This window comes from Acanthaster planci, linkage group LG18 (assembly GCF_054643075.1).
Source record: "Acanthaster planci isolate LZ-2023a linkage group LG18, COTS_SCS, whole genome shotgun sequence".
Classification (NCBI taxonomy): Eukaryota; Metazoa; Echinodermata; class Asteroidea; order Valvatida; family Acanthasteridae; genus Acanthaster; species Acanthaster planci.
The window spans coordinates 10528073-10544603 of NC_141794.1; the positions used below are offsets into that span (position 1 = coordinate 10528073).

The window sequence follows — 16531 nt, forward strand, 5'->3', positions numbered from 1 at the left end:
TAACATTAAGATTTTTTGTCCAATAATGACACTGATCAAATTGAAAAGCAGGTTAAAGTTCCCATTGTTTCAAATTGGACAAATTTCTTGTTCTATGGTACACACTGTATTTCGTTTCAAACCCCCTTCTGACGTGTTTGAAAGGATGGCCAAATAAATATTAGTTTTTACCTTGTTTGTTTTCCTACTCTTGGTTCTGTTTCTTGTGGCAGAGAAATAATGTTCACAAAGTCATCTTGTCTCATTTCCGTAATAAGAGTCCCACCAAGTTCTGTTTCCACTAGGTTCTTGTCTGTGAAGTACACCTCTGATAATGTCTAAATCAGCCAATGCATTCCTCCAGATAGATACAGAAATCCCCAATGGTTTGGAACTTGTCCTTGTCTTCGGAGCTTGTGCTGTTGTTTAGCTGACACAGTTTCTTGCCGTCTCCGTTTTTCTTGATGTTGAAGGAGCGACATCTGAGGTCCTTAAGGCAGGCCGAACCACAGGTGGTGACGCTGTCGATGATAAACTCCCCAATGACGTGGTCAAGGAGGCAGGTTGAGTTGAGCATTGGGATGGGAGTGTTGCTGGAGAAGCAGTATTGACGGGGTTGGGTTGGGCGAGGAGTGCAGGCAGCCTGACAAATACAAACGGCATCATGGGATTCACTACAGCGATCATCATCCATCCTGTCATCATGTCTTGCAGCTATTGCAGCACAGTCTTGATTCCCTCCAGCATCATCCGGTTGCCCAGAATCCCATGCCATGAACGGCTTGCTCCCTTCCTGGCCATCACATTTCCAGTTTCCTTCAACTTCAATGTCATCGCAAGCAATCCAGGCGTAGTAGTTGCTGTCCTTCTGTTGTGCCAAATCTGCCAAAAACTTCATTTCTTGGAGGTAGTTTGGAGCAGCCATCTTGCCTCCCATCTCTCGGCAAGCTGACTTGCTGCTCTCCCAGTCAGCCTTTGTTTCAGTGAGGCGATAGCACGCTTTCTGCCACAGTCCCCACCCTGACGGACAGGAACACTTCATGGTAGGCAGAGAGGGACAGAAGTCTGACCCCCATGCAGCATTGATGACTGCAGTGATGGCTACAATGCCAACAACTTTGAGCAAGTACATGGCGAGTCTCTCAGCAGACGACTGGAAAATTTGTTTAGAAGTACAATGATGTGTTGGCTACACCAGAGTGTTTTGATTGCAATGTGGAGGTCCAGTGGTGACAAATGAAAATAGGAAATGACTGTCACCACATGTAGAACACACACATTTTATGCTGCTTTGAATAATCATCAAAATGACAGACATGTACAAAAGATCCTGTTGCTATGGTCACTCAGTGTTTGGGCTAATTCAGTTTGAGCATTCCAACTTGATGGTACATGGTACTGAGTCTCATTAAATGCAGATACCGGTAATAAAGCTAGCTGTTGCTGTGGATTCTCCATGGGAGCACCTCTTAAAAGATACATGTACTAAATGTAGCTCTCCTGAAGGAGACCACCATATGAAAGGTTGTCAGCTTATTGATGAGCAATATCCTTTATCCGTATTGCCCATCAATACGCTGACAACCTTTCATGAGGACAATATTCAATATTGCGAACCAAAGTCTCGATTGTCTATTCATATTACATCAGACATTAATCTTGTAACTAATGATTCCTTTCCCATTCGGCTGCATTTGTGCATAACGCTCCTGTAATTCATGTTAATTGTACCTCAATGAAAGGCCTGCAAGGAGACCACGAACGCTGCTATTGTTCAGTTGATGTTTTAACGACCAGAGCCATTTGAGTAACGGAAGGGAAAATTGGCACAGTTGCAATAAGTATCAGGTTTGGTGAAAACCAAGGACAAAAGGGTATCATTGAAAATGGTTGCTCTATTTATGTATTTTGATCTTTACGTGCTCCAGGAACAAGTAAATGACCGATGTTAACTGTTTTAACATTGTTACATTGGTTGAGTATATAAGAATTTTGACTATGCAAAACTCTTCCGAGTTTGATTTTAAGATCTCCTTTATAATTTTGGCCAAGTCTACCCTCTTGAATCCTGGCAGGACGACACCAACTCTTTTTCGAGTCATTTGATTTTGAAAAACTACTAAAATGTATTTATGTTCACACAAAGGAAAGACAGTAAAGGGTTTGAAGCCGTTGGTTATTTGAACTGCAATAGTGACAATTTCTTCAGAAACGAGAGCTAAGATGATCTGTCTTAGAACCCAAGTTAGAATTTTATAAATGAAAGTGCATCTCTGAGTCAGTTTTTGGAAATGACTCGATATTCTAAAAAAAAATTAGGAAGTAGAAGTCTATCAACTGGATTCCACATTTGATCAATTCCAAAGGATTCACACAAAAGGTTGAAGCCTGAATAATTATAATCAGACATTAAAATTTTTAAGAAGGCATCAGATTGTTTAACTTTCAGAGATGGTGGGGGGGATATATACACATTACCGTGATTACCCTGGCTTTTGAATAAGAAACTTTATTGCTTTTATGTGACGTGACTGTCAACTGATCGAGGTACACGTACATGTAAGTTTTCAATCCAATCCGAAGTGGTACGGTACATATACTGGTATGATAGCTTAATAATGATATTCAGTCTCACTATAGTCCACTCTGTGAATACCTTTCATTGTGCATGATCAGCCCAGGAGAAAATTACCTCTTTTTTCATCTGTGGACGTGGATATCAGATTTTCTCCAAATAGTGTCTAATGATCACAAAATACCACGCCTTGGCCTCGCTACCCTCCAAAACAAACAATATAAACCACAGACAAACAAACTGAATGATCAGTGTGATTTGTAAAAATATGCTGCTTGTCATTTGAGAAAATCTGTTTGTGGATTCCACTCAGCCCATTTAGAAGCGCAGTAGAGTTCAGCGAACCCACGTGCATTTTGATATTAATTACCTAATTGCTAAACTGTGCATATTTTAGAATTTGTTGCAGTCGAAAAGTAAAAGCTTGCTGTTCTATAATAACCAATTTGTAAGATCTCTTTTTTAAGAGCCAAACATGCCATATTCAAATTTTAATTACATGGTTTTAGTCAGGTATCCAGTGTGGGTTAATCGTTGTAGACATTGGAAACATTTCAAGTAGTTTTCATACTTGGTCAGTTCAAAGGATTCACACCCAAGGTTATACATCCAGAATAATGGTAATTGAAAATGTCGTAAATTTAAAGATTTTAGCCTGAAGGGTTTGGATTTTTTACCTCCAGAAATAGGAGAGGGGCTAGGGATCGGGGTATTTACATGCATTGCCTTGGCTGTTCAACAAGAACTTACTAGTGTGTGACTTTCAATCCAATCCAACGAAATTCCATATTACGGCTAATTACATGTGCGAGTTTCAATTTCACTATTGTCTAGTCCATGAATACTTTCATTGTGCATCATTGGAGCAGTAAACTTTCCCTTTCATCATCTGTGGGTGTTTTGCATCTTACTCAATCTCCACTTTTCTCAAAATCTTTTCTGATGAACAAGATAGCATCTCTTTCCCCTCTTACTCTCCAAATTGAATAATAAAATCCCAAAACATGCGACTTGAACAATCCGTGCGATATCTAAAAATGCTGCACAATATGTGAGAAAGTCTGTAGGTTGATTCCACTAGATCTGGTCAGAACGGTAGATGGAGTTTGGCTCAAACCACATGCATTTTGAAATTGATAAACTAATGGCTGCATGTGAAATTATCACAACTTGTTCTTCTGGATTGTAATTATTACAATTATATTAGTGAAAAGCACAGGATGCAGTGTTCATATTTGAATTAGGCCATGTTCATTCAACCTGCATGTAGTTAGCTCCCCAGCTTGGTTCATTGGCAGTACATGTAGTTTATTTCCTGACAAATTTGTCATTCCATTAGGTTGGGGCACAATTTGTGACGATGTCCTTGTTACATGGGTAACTTTTACTGTCTGTCATGAACTATAGAGTAGATGTAGGTCATTTTATACTCTGTAAAAATAACACACCCCTCTGTATTCAGCCTTGCAAGTTGTATAACAATGTCAGTTTGGAATCCCCACGCAGGGAAATAATGTTCGTTTTTACGGGATCCATGTAAGACTTGACACTGTCACAAATTGTGCCCCAACCTCATGGAATAACCCAAACATATTCTTGAAATCTCACTGAACTGTAAAATACAAAGATAAAAGATGAAATTCTACATGGAAAACATTTTAGAAAAAGTTGGTTATTAAAAGATTGTTTCCTTTTATACATTTAAAACAATGAATGTAAAATTAGCTTGAACTGAATTGACAATTGAAAAATGTCAATTTCAATACACAATACAAGAATACATGTACATGTACATGTATGTACAACAGCCGCAAGAAATTGACCAAAATATACAAAATCAAGACTGATTTTAAACAAATGGTCAGATATTTTTGAATATCATTGCAAATAGAACGTCTTCTGTGATAACTCAAGAAAGAAATGTTGCTTAATAAAGGTGAAACACGATGTGAAAGTCGAGTTTATGATATCAATTGCACTGTGTATGATAAAGCCTTTGACTATGACCTCATTGTTGGTAGACTTTCACAAAACATGCAAAGACATTACATGTATATTTAGTATTTCAACATAATGTGTTAACATTAAGATTTTGTGTCCAATAATGACACTGATCAAATTGAAAAGCAGGTTAAAGTTCCCATTGTTTCAAATTGGACAAATTTCTTGTTCTATGGTACACACTGTATTTCGTTTGAAACCCCCTTCTGACGTGTTTGAAAGGATGGCCAAATAAATATTAGTTTTTACCTTGTTTGTTTTCCTACTCTTGGTTCTGTTTCATGTGGCAGAGAAATAATGTTCACAAAGTCATCTTGTCTCATTCCGTAATAAGAGTCCCACCAAGTTCTGTTTCCACTAGGTTCTTGTTTGCGAAGTACACCTCTGATAATGTCTGAATTAGCCAATGCATTCCTCCAGATAGATACAGAAATCCCCAATGGTTTGGAACTTGTCCTTGTCTTCGGAGCTTGTGCTGTTGTTCAGCTGGCACAGTTTCTTGCCATCTCCGTTTTTCTTGATGTTGAAGGAGCTGCATCTGAGCTCCTTCAGGCAGGCCGAACCACAGTTGGTGACGCTGTCGATGATAAACTCCCCAATGACGTGGTCAAGGAGGCAGGTTGAGTTGAGCATTGGGATGGGAGTGTTGCTGGAGAAGCAGTATTGGCGGGGTTGAGTTGGGCGAGGAGTGCAGACAGCCTGACAAATACAAACGGCATCATGGGATTCACTACAGCCACCATCATCCATACTGTCATCATGTCTTGCAGCTATTGCAGCGCAGTCTTGATTCCCTCCAGCATCATCCGGTTGCTCAGAATCCCATGCCATGAACGGCTTGCTCCCTTCCTGGCCATCACACGTCCAGTTTCCTTCAACTTCAATGTCATTGCAAGCAATCCAGGCGTAGTAGTTGCTGTCCTTCTGTTGTGCCAAATCTGTCATGAACTTCATTTCCTCGAGGGAGTTTGGAGCAGCCATCTTGCCTCCCATCTCTCGGCAAGCTGACTTGCTGCTCTTCCAGTCAGTCTTTGATTCAGTGAGGCGATAGCATGCTTTCTGCCACAGTTGCCACCCTGACGGACAGGAACAGTTCATGGCAGGCAGAGATGGACAGAAGTCTGACCCCCATGCAGCATTGATTGCTGCAGTGATGGCTACAGTGCCAACAACTTTGAGCAAGTACATGGCGAGTCTCTAGGCAGATCTTGAGCTGTGTGTTCCAGTCTGAGAATGGAGGCTCTATGACGCTGAATAAAAGTTGAAGTACAATCGAAACAATTGACTTGAGGTCTTGTTGCTGTGGTTACGTGTCCACTTCCAAGTCTTTGAGGGAAAATGATACAAAAGTCATAAAATACAGCCCTTCTTAAACTGTAATGAGGGTGTTTTTCATCAGATTTGTGCCCCGTTTTGGTTGTTACTGTCTTATGGCAGATGCTGAGGTAGTTGCGTCTGTGTTTGACCTCAATAATATGCAGTGCATAAATGGTTCAGTGCTATACACATGAGAGTAAACCTGAATTACTGAAAGATTGCTGATGAAATTGTGAGATCAGCCACTGCTCAGTCACCGACTGTAAACGACAAAGCCATCGCAGATATTACCTTTGCCTGTCAAATTTCATTGACGTCTTTGTAATACATGAAACTAGCAGTGAGTCAAAAAGTCATGCAGTTTTTCGATCACACGAATTCTTCCATGAATTTGACAATGGAAACATTCCCCCCGCAGTGAAACCGTGAAGGGACGACTCTCACTTCTTGAGTATATTTGTCCTCTGAAACGAGATCTGTGCCTCACCGTCCCCTGCATTTTTGAATCCGAATATGGAGGTCCTGATAATACAAAATAAAATATGGACTTCACCAATGAAAACAATATGTGTGTTTTGCTGACAGAAATAATGATCTAAAATGCAAACAAAATGGCGATGATAAATGGTAGGAGTCCTGACAATCCAATGAAAACAATACGCATTTGTTGCTGACAGAAATAATGATCTAAAATGCAAACAAAACTTGCTGAGATGGGTTTTTTAAAATTAATTTTTGTGTAAACATTTTATCGAGCTGATGATAATGGAAGGAGTCCTGACAATTCTTCCCTTGTGGAATGAGAATTATCGGTACCGGCATGTTTACGTTAAACTGACTGCTCTGGAAGCGACAATGTTCAATAGAAATGATGGGATCGTTAGGATGGTTCTGGTTGTAATAATTTGAAGGTAATATTTCACCGCTTTGAAAATGGCACAGCGGTAAAACGGGGGAAAATGGCAAAGAAGTGATATTGGAGTGCATAGAAAATGCTCTCCAGGGATTAATAACCCTAATGGTATCTTTGAGAGGGCAGTTGCCATGGTTGCTAGAAGTTTGAAATACCAGTCACAGAAATGGGGGGGAGGGAAGAATTAATCAGGATATCAAGAATGCCCAGCTTCTTAAGGATGGGGATTGACATTTAATTTGACAAACGGTCAGAAAACTTCCCCATACTGTTTAAACCTGTAAACGTGTCACCCTTACCATGGTGTCATTGAAAACTTTAAACACAACAAATTGTATACAATTTACATAGTTGACACAAAGTCCTGGTGATGAATTCACGATATTCCTTTGATATGACTGAGCAGTAAAATGTTCTGAAAATCAGATTACATTTTACCAGCATCGTTTACAATAAAAATGAATGCTTGGTCTCGTCAATCAAAACGTTGAACCTCTAAAAGGGATAATGCTCCGTTGAAACATTTCGGAAAATCTTGGAATGGACTTTGGAATTTTTTTGTTTTACTTGTGTAGATGTTCCACCCTCACAGCTGGGGCAATTAGCCTTCAGTGTTTTGACTTATAAATGCTGGGAGGTACCAAAAGTGCTATGAGGAAGCATGCTAGAGTTACATACTAGTGTTACGGTCTCATTTTACTGTCGTGGGCGGATTTCCGGAAGAACACCCTGGGTAAATGAGCACTTTGCCACAACGTGCCCACTCATCCAGTGTGCTGTTTTTTCCAGTCACACACATACATGTATGCTTGCTCAGGGTCTTGTTCCACATTTGGCATGGTCTAGGGGTAAATACGAGGGATTGAATATACAGACGAGACTGGAAGGGTTGTTTGATTCACGTATTCTACGCATGGCAGTCGCACCAGGGGGTGTATTTTTTTTTCAGTATTTCCTGGAAACGCTGTGCTCACTAAATTAAATGTACCTTGACAGAATGACTACAATAAAGAGCAGGCTCTTTTACAAATGCCGCCGTCATTGTTGGATTATTGAGCCAGATAGTCATAAGTCTCCCAGCCCTTTGCCCAACTTGGGTCCTTGCCTTAGACCTACATGTAATGCTCCTGTCTGACGATTCTGTTACCCACTTGGCAGATACCGTTTGTTCTGTGATATGGTTCATGTACATGTGCCCTTCAAACCTGACACAACAAAGACGCCATGACCTTAACGAAATGTCTGTGAAGACCACTTTGAAGGAGGTGCACAGAAGTCTGCACAAACTCCTACGTGCCGTGATCGTGTGATGTACATGTACATGGAGGTACTCAAAAAATAAATAGATGTAGTTGACAAAGTCTCATTTCGCTATCAAACTATGCTGTACCCTGAATACTAGAATTTATCCAAATGTTTGTTTATCTTGGTTGAAAATTCAGAATCACTTTATGAATTGGTGTTTTTTTGTAGTGCGGGGAATGCCTCAATCAACCAAATATCCCCAAATTACGTACAATTTGTGCTTAATCGCGATGGATTGTCTACCGTAAATTTGGCCTCTTCTCTTGCACTTGGGTTTATTTTTTTACTTGTATACATTTACTCGAAATACTCTGAAGGTGCAGTGCCATCCTGACACACAAAGAAAACGACACAAAAGGTAAAATTTCTGTTCTCTATCTACAGTGCTGATTATTTATTGGAAAAAAACAAATCACTGCTTTTATCACTGTGCATGTATCTCAGGTTGAATACCTCTGAGTAGAAATGGATCATGTGATATAAGCCATTTGAATTATTCTATTAAATAAGTGATGTCCAACAACTTCAGAGATGTCAATGTGGTTGCAGTTTTGGACCGATCAAATGATCAGAAGTCATAAGCTATAGTGATTAGTGATTATATATAAAAATTGAAAGGTTAAAGGATTGCAAACAGAACAAGGGCTGAGATGTTTTTGGAGGAATTTCAAATTACCTTTGAAAATAATACGTGTTGTACATGCACGCAAAGAATATCCTGCCCAGTGTATTTTGACCAAGTTCTTAAATTTGCAGAGATATCTTTACGTCATTTTTTTTCTCTCAAAAGAAATCTGAATGGGAAGGGCCACATGCTTAGAGGGAGGGGTCGTTCACCTTCCCCAAAAGTTGACTTATTCTCCAAGTTACATGTAGTTAACCAATCTATTCCTTTACTCAAATGTAATGGAAATGACTGAATTTTGAGGTGTTGAGGGTAATAGTACCAGAGGGAATGATTGTGACTCAAATCGGTGGAACTTGCTATTTGTTCCCGTCAGTGAAACCAGAAAAACACACAAAAGGGATATCAACACAGCAGGGACATTTCAAATTGGGGGTTAAATCCATTTACGCGTAAAGCGTGATTTGTTCCTTGAAATACACTGAATCATTACTTTTAACTGTTATTCATCAGTGGTCAAAAAGTGATTATTGCGCTTAGCACATATAGATATTTGCACTAAATTTGTGTGTAGCCACATGGAAATGATTAATTTTAACATTTAATTTGTATAAAACAGGAAACTTCCAAATTCCAGAAGAGTAAAGTAAATTTATGGGCCTCAGAGAAAAAATTTTCGTAAAAGCATTTTTTTTTACACATGACACCAGTACAGACACCAATCAAAGCAAGCTAATTTTTGAAATTTCCATTTGCTTCCAAAATTAATATTGGGAGACAGGTGAAATGTCCAGAATTGAATTTAAGGAGTGATATTGCACCGTACCGTATCTGTGAAAACTGAAATGAATGATGTTGAGAATGAGAGGCCAAATATCTACCGTACCTCATTGTCTCGTCCCTGTCTGTCTCGTCCTTCGGGGATGCATTGAAAGCCTTTGTTGTATATGACATTGCCAAACTTACAAACCATAATGTTTATGGTCACCGGCCAAATCAAAATTATTGTCTTGCAGGTCAAGTTTTGTAAACTGCTTGTCCCAGATTGTCATAAGCTAGCCGATGCAAATTTCTGAGTAGATACAGAAATCCCCGATGGTTTGGAACTTGTCCTTGTCTTCGGAGCTTGTGCTGTTGTTCAGCTGGCACAGTTTCTTGCCGTCTCCGTTTTTCTTGATGTTGAAGGAGCGACATCCAGGCTCCTTGACGCAGGCTGAGCCACAAGCGGTGATATTGTCCATGACAAAGTCTCGGATGACGTGGTCCAGGAGGCAGGTTGAGTTGAGAATGCGGCCGTGGGTGTCGGAAGAGAAGCAGTAGCGACGGGGTTGGGTTTGGCGAGGAGTGCAGGCAGCCTGACAAATACAAACAGCATCATAGGATTCACTACAGCGAGCATCATCCATCCTGTCATTATGTTCTGCTGCTATTGCTGCACAGTCTTGAATATTATCAGCATCATCCGGTTGCCCAGAATCCCATGCCATGAACGGCTTGCTCCCTTCCTGGCTGTCACACGTCCAGTTTCCTTCAACTTCAGTGTCATTGCAAGCAATCCAGACGATGTAGTTGCCGTGCTTCTGTCGTGCCAAATCTGCCATGAACTTCATTTCTTCAAGTGAATGGGGGGCAGCCATCATGCCTCCTAGGTTTTGACAAGCTGACTTGCTGCTCTCCCAGTTAGCCTTTGATTCAGTGAGACGATAGCACGCTTTCTGCCACAGTTGCCACCCTGACGGGCAGGAACAGTTCATGGCGGGCAGAGAGGGACAGAAGTCTGACCCCCATGCAGCACTGATCACTGCAGTGATGGCTACAATGCCAACAACTTTGACTAAGTACATGGCGACTCTTGGCAGGTGGTAGGTGAATTCTAACAGAATTAGAACGATGCGTCAGCTACATCAGAGTGTTTCATTTACAGTGTGGAGGTTCAGTTACGCCAGCTGAAAACTAGAAGTGGCATTGAATGTACAAGGTGAATTTGTGCTGATTATAATAATGATTGAAAACAACCAACAAAAGACTCTTTTGGTGTTGTCATTAAATGTATGTGCTACATATTTCAAATTGAACAATCGTCGTTGTTGTTATATATGTAAGTGGTACGAAGTCTCACTACACCCAAATGACAGAGAAAAACTACCTAATGCTGTGGATTCTGTGTGTTAGCGCCTTTTCCGAGACACAAAGGAAATGATTAATGGCATAACGTTGAGCAAAAGAAGCCCTTGGGAAACAGGAATGATGGATATTGCTCTTCAGTTCACTCTGACCGGCTTTGATGATGAGAATTGTGTTTGGAATGCATTAGAAATTAATCTTTCAACCAATGACTCCTTTCCCAAGCTGTATTTGCTCATTACATTACTGTAATAAATAACATTTCAATAACGGAAAGGCTTGCGGACGAAACCATGATGGCTGGAATTTTTCAGTTGCTGTTTAGTCTAGTGGACCGAAGCTGCAGGAGTAATGGAAGGGAATACTTTATACAGTTGCAATAAAGTTCTGGTTTTGTGGAACCTAAGGGCAGCCAGTCAGAAAGCGATGATGCTAAGTGCGTTGAAAATATTTTTTTTTCTGTATTGACTTTATTTGTCATTTGCTACATTCTCATATCTAGGTACTGGAAAAGATTACATATAACTGCCGTGTATAAAGGTGATTCTTCAACTAGAGATAAAGACCGATTCTGGAGATGGATTAGTTTGTCAAGATCTCACTGAAAAATAATTACAAAACCTAAAACATTTGAATGTCATTGATTTTCAAACATTTAAAACAATGTATGAGTGTATGAGCTTGTAAAATTAAACTGTAAACTAATGCAGATTTAAAGGCAATCAGTCCACCATGTGTCAGTACCACTGTGGGCATCATTAGAAATTTTTTTGGGGGGGTGGGCAAAGTAATATTAACAGTGGGATGGGTTTTGAGGTTTTGTCAAGCAAATTGGTGACTTTCATCTCCTTTCATCTCTTTTTTCATTCATTTTGCTTTTCCCCCCATTTTCAACCTTCTTTAGTTTTCAAATTTGTACCAGGGTACATGGCTTTACACAAGATTTGTAACGACCAGCAACAAGAAAATGAAACTCATGGCCTTTCTGAAATGAGAGGCAATACCTTGCTTATTTCTCTCCCTCAGTCCTTCTTTGGGGGGGGACCGCTGCAGGGAGTTGATGTACACATGGCTTTACTTGTGTGTGGTATACTGGTTTTTATTTCCCCTGATCAACAAGCCAATAAAATGCTTCTTAAAACCATGTCGGTGAGTTGCCACATTTAGAGCAAAGATTCCTGTATGGACACAACCAGTGAATGTTATCACTGGTATCCCTTCAATTCCCTTGTGGTCATCAGTACCCTGGGCACCAGTGACTGCTGACCTTTTCAAGGAATTTGTGCCTGTGTGTGAAGGAAATGCGTGGCATTGTGGGTATCTTGCACTCGTATGTAATGTGCGCATCTCAGTTATGATCCCTGCTCCTCCACTGCACAAAAAAGTCATCCAATCAGAGTCCAGCGAATCAGCTGTTGCCAGTGGCCTTTGATCAGCGCTGACTCCAAAGAATGTTTTGCTCGAGAGAAAAACCTGGTTGGAGCCTCTTGACGCACCTTATGGAAACACTCCTTTCTGCCAACAGCAGCATTCATGTACCTGTATATGGCATATCTGCACGATAATAACATTGAATTGTTTTTATTGAGGATTGTGTCATTTTTATCTTAACTCTCCACAGCTTGATTTTGCCGGTGAGCGGTACAAGATCCTCCAGTCTAATGTGGACGGGTACAAGAAGGAGATTGCGTCCCACAGGGACAAGAGCCAGAAATACTCGGCAGAACTCGTCAAGAACCAGCAGAGGATCAACTCACTCACACAGGTTGGTGGGGAGTTGTGTTTGATCCACAACTGAGCTACCATTAGTTTCAAGGGAAAGGCCTTTGAAAGAATCCGGCACCATGCGGAGACTAATCCGCCTTGAGCAGAAGCCCCTCCCCATCGGCGAAAAGAGCCATTAGGACCGTGAATTTTGCTGGTAGTGACATGACCTTTTAATACTGCATGCATTTCATAGTCGTCTGCGAACCAGCAAAGTGCAGTTCTGACCAAAGGAGCCTCCGTTGGTAGGAAAATGGCACCCTCTTGTGGTTCAGCTTGGGGCTCACATCCACCTGCAACATTTTCACCCAAATAATGACCTTTCTCATCAGACCGCCATATTGAGTGATATATCAAATCAGAGAGCTCTATTTGATCTTTTGAATGGAAACAGAAACAAAATCTATGATGGTCATGTGACTCGCCCATTTGGGATCACGTCACAAACGTGGAAGGTACAGAAAACAAAATGAGAATGGGGGGAGAAGAAATTTGCCCATTGCCCAACAATTTCCCTGGGATTGCCAGATTGTGTGTACATTTTTATGTAACCCAAGCCTTCGGGAATCATTCAATATAATTTATGGTCACATTTGCAAGTTTCTGAGAAATGGACCCGGCATTGTTGTCAAATGCTCCCTTGTCCTAGACCTGTCAGTCAGCAATGCATGAATTCAGTGCCATGCATCAATGCACGAGAGCTTGAATCAGAAATGACTGAAACAAGAGCCTACGTTAAATTACATGAAAATTAAAACTTACTAGATGTGAGAAGTAATGAATGTGTCTATGTGCATGCCAAGTTTCAATATGATTGGACATCAGACAGCTGAGATCTCAAGGGGAGGGCAGAACTCCATTCAATTGAGAGAACCGAAACCCCCCCCCAGCTCGTCTGGGTTTCAGATCTTTGATCCGTTTTGTCCCTCAGGACCTGATGGCCGCCAACGAGAAACTGACTAGAGCAGAAGTGGCCTGCAAGAATCTGACGGATGAGAGAGACCTCCTCAAGGGGGTGGAGGCCAGACTACTCCAGGAGAAAGAGAGCATGCAGAGGGAGCACCGGAGCCAGACCTTGCTGCTGACAAACTTGGAAACCATCCAGGTTGGAAATCTAACTTCCCCCTTCCAAGATATAATAGAAGTTGAAAACATGAGAAAGTTTAGAGCAAATATCTGTAATGTCTCTGTGCACGGGGAGCCCCCCCTTTGAAAGTCAGTTTTATAGTGAGTCATTTCAGTCCAGCCCTAGTAACACAGTGGAATAAAAGGAAGAACAGTCGTAGATTGATGCTTTTGTCACAGTTCATTTGAGCATCTTGCGACTTGACTTGAGACTACATGTAGCTAACTTGTGAAGATCTGTGAGAAAGCAGTAAGGGGCTTGTGATGGACGTGGCGACAGAGCTCTCAAATTGAAAAGGATGAATTTAGTCTTCATTGCAGGCACATGAGCTTGCTTGGAAGCATTTCATCAGGTTTAAGATGCCATTCATTCACAAGGTTCTAGCCCCCGCTTCCACTATCTGCAGGTGGCAAATGTTTGTATTTGTTCCTTGTAGCTTAACAAGTGTCTTTTTGTAGAATTTGTTCTGCATTTGTTATTGTGCTGACTGACGAATCCAGCTTCGTCAGCAAGGTGTGACTTTTAGCCAATACAAGTTCTTCTCTGATGCTTAATGGAATGTCGCTGACACGTTGCCCTTTTCTCTTCTGTTGTGGGGTTTGCAGAACAACCTGGAGAGGTCGGAGTTCGAGAGCAAAGCCAGGCTGACCAATCAGATGGAGGCAATGGAGCGCGAACTGAACCTGCTAAGACGGCGAATAGAAGGCGAAAACGACCAACACCGCGTGGTGCTCAAGACATGGGAGGTAAATGTCGGCGCTGGTTGCATTGCTACTGGGTTTATCGTCTGGATATGAACATAGACCATTTCTATACAGCTTATCGTACTCCTGAATAAATCCCTGTCATGTGATTGATGAATTGTGGACCATGTGACCTAAATTATTTGGTATAACCAATGGCATGGCTGTGGGTTACACCCTAAATTATACCTACATTGTCTCACCGTACACTTCAGCGGTATGCCCACTTGCTGCTCTTCATTCATAGAAAGACATTATACATACAACACGCATGTACGCGGCGAGTGCATTGATGGCTCTCCAAACCTACGCATGGTTTTAGGCTGTGCCTGCCAATTTAAAACACTGGTAGTAAACATTTCCTTATCTATCAGACTTAGAGTATCCACCCTGAGCTATAGTGCACCCCCAATCGGCGAAAAGAAAGACAGGTGGTTACAAGCGGGTTCTTGCATGTGTTCTGCGTGTACACGTAGACCCTACATGCTGGAGTAAATTAGTTACGCGTACTCGAGCGAGCTCTGCGTCAAACGCGCGTTTAAATTGTACTTGCCCGCCTCGTGGCGTACCTTCGCGGTGAGTACCAAAAAAACACGCCCTCTTTTGTTCCATTCGGAGCAGATAGGCTATCAAAAAGAGCAAACTGTAAGTCACACAAGGAAGAATGTGAAATGTTCATGTCGCTTTTCATTGTGGGCCGGCAATGTAAGATGGCGACCTGTACACAAAGTTTCCTAACGAGTTATTCAGGGGGTTATCAAACAAGTGAAGTTTCAGATTCATGCATTGGAAATATCTCCACTCTGCTTTGCTTTGTTTATTAGAACACTTAATCTGTCACCTTGTATAAATAGCGGCTAAGCGTGAAAAATAAAACATGTGCTTAGCAACAACAGATATACTGACCAAACTGCCATACAGCTTCTATTGATTGTGACTGGTTCCCTGCTGTTTCATGCTAAGCATGTGAATTTGCCAAGCAGTGTTTATGATCTGAGCTTTGTGAAATTTGAAACCGAGTCCAATTTTTCTCGCACAACTTTTCTAGTGACTTGTTCATCAACACACTGATTCCCCATGGGTTTGTGTATAGAATGGTACATGTATGCCACCCAATCCCATGATGCAACAAGAATGTTGAAAACCGCCAGTTGGCCAAGCACATCTGCTTCTCTCTAGACAAAAGTTAGATGGTGGGAAAATTGACAAACTCTGAATAGCATATATTTGTTTCAGGGTCGGGTACAGAGCCTTCAGCGACAGCTGAACCACGAGCTGGACAACCACCAGAAGACAAGGGAAAGCTTGAACAAGACAAAGACTGACCTCCAGCACATGAAGGAACAGGTATGAGCCCCGAGCAAGACCAAGAGAGGGCGCAATTTTCAGAGCAGAAGAGGCTCCTTTGGTCAGAACTGCACTTGGCTGGTTCACAACGACTGTGAAGTGTACTGGTTATGGTTACGCTGCTACCGGCAACATAGCCCCACCAACATGGCTCTTTTCAACCAATGAGGGGGTGCTTCTGCTCAAGGCTGATAGGAATCAGTGCTGTAGTTTGATCTCACGTCCTCTTGCAGGTCCCTTCACAAGAGCTTCCTCATGAATATATACGATTTCTGTCAATATTCTGTTCTTATTTACATGTACTTGTCGATAGTGTTTATGTGTGCAAACTCAGATCAAACATTTGTCAGTTGACGTCAGAAGCAGAACTGAGTCATGTATATGTATGAGTCGTGAATATTTTGTTGGATTTACTTGTCTACCATGTCTGCAGTGTTCATCCGTAGAAGCCCAGCTGGTAGCAGCTCAGATCAAGTACGAGAGTGCTCTAAAGGATAAAAATGAAGGTGAGGTTATTTTTCTCAAATTTGGAACACATCTAAAACTACATGTACATTCACATGTATACATTTCTTGTTCAAAAGTCTTCATCACACATACATGGGGCTCATTAGAAAAGTATGCGATAAGGAAAAGAGTTCTTTCTTTGAACTGATTGCAGCCAAAATTTGTCGAGGTTATTGTTGACATAACGTGATTTTACTCTCAAGAA

The 16531-nt window shown here is 41.2% G+C and overlaps 4 protein-coding genes across 5 annotated transcripts in view; 1 reads left to right on the forward strand and 3 right to left on the reverse strand.

Annotated features, from left to right (window-relative positions):
* Positions 1 to 16531, forward strand: part of tpr (translocated promoter region, nuclear basket protein) — a 104038-nt gene that overhangs the window by 58954 nt on the left and 28553 nt on the right. For both annotated transcript variants that reach the window (XM_022234090.2, XM_022234091.2), the window contains exons 18-22: positions 12461 to 12604; positions 13535 to 13708; positions 14335 to 14475; positions 15709 to 15819; positions 16253 to 16325. In XM_022234090.2, the coding sequence (XP_022089782.2) occupies positions 12461 to 12604; positions 13535 to 13708; positions 14335 to 14475; positions 15709 to 15819; positions 16253 to 16325 (643 nt within the window). The remainder of the gene's footprint in view (positions 1 to 12460; positions 12605 to 13534; positions 13709 to 14334; positions 14476 to 15708; positions 15820 to 16252; positions 16326 to 16531) is intronic.
* On the reverse strand, positions 323 to 1117 carry LOC147796188 (macrophage mannose receptor 1-like). Its single transcript, XM_087149014.1, has one exon. It carries the CDS (start codon positions 1109 to 1111, stop codon positions 323 to 325), a length of 789 nt encoding a protein of 262 aa, XP_087005140.1. The 5' UTR covers positions 1112 to 1117.
* On the reverse strand, positions 4936 to 6524 carry LOC147796189 (type-2 ice-structuring protein-like). Its single transcript, XM_087149013.1, has one exon. The coding sequence runs from the start codon at positions 5741 to 5743 to the stop codon at positions 4955 to 4957; it is 789 nt and encodes a 262-aa protein (XP_087005139.1). The 5' UTR covers positions 5744 to 6524; the 3' UTR covers positions 4936 to 4954.
* On the reverse strand, positions 8455 to 10827 carry LOC147796190 (C-type lectin mannose-binding isoform-like). The gene has a single exon (XM_087149018.1). The coding sequence runs from the start codon at positions 10557 to 10559 to the stop codon at positions 9771 to 9773; it is 789 nt and encodes a 262-aa protein (XP_087005144.1). The 5' UTR covers positions 10560 to 10827; the 3' UTR covers positions 8455 to 9770.

What these genes read in the sequence shown, in the direction of transcription:
- LOC147796189 (XM_087149013.1), bottom strand. Translation starts at nt 5,743, where the DNA reads ATGTACTTGCTCAAAGTTGTTGGCACTGTAGCCATCACTGCAGCAATC.
- LOC147796190 (XM_087149018.1), bottom strand. Translation starts at nt 10,559, where the DNA reads ATGTACTTAGTCAAAGTTGTTGGCATTGTAGCCATCACTGCAGTGATC.
- LOC147796188 (XM_087149014.1), bottom strand. Translation starts at nt 1,111, where the DNA reads ATGTACTTGCTCAAAGTTGTTGGCATTGTAGCCATCACTGCAGTCATC.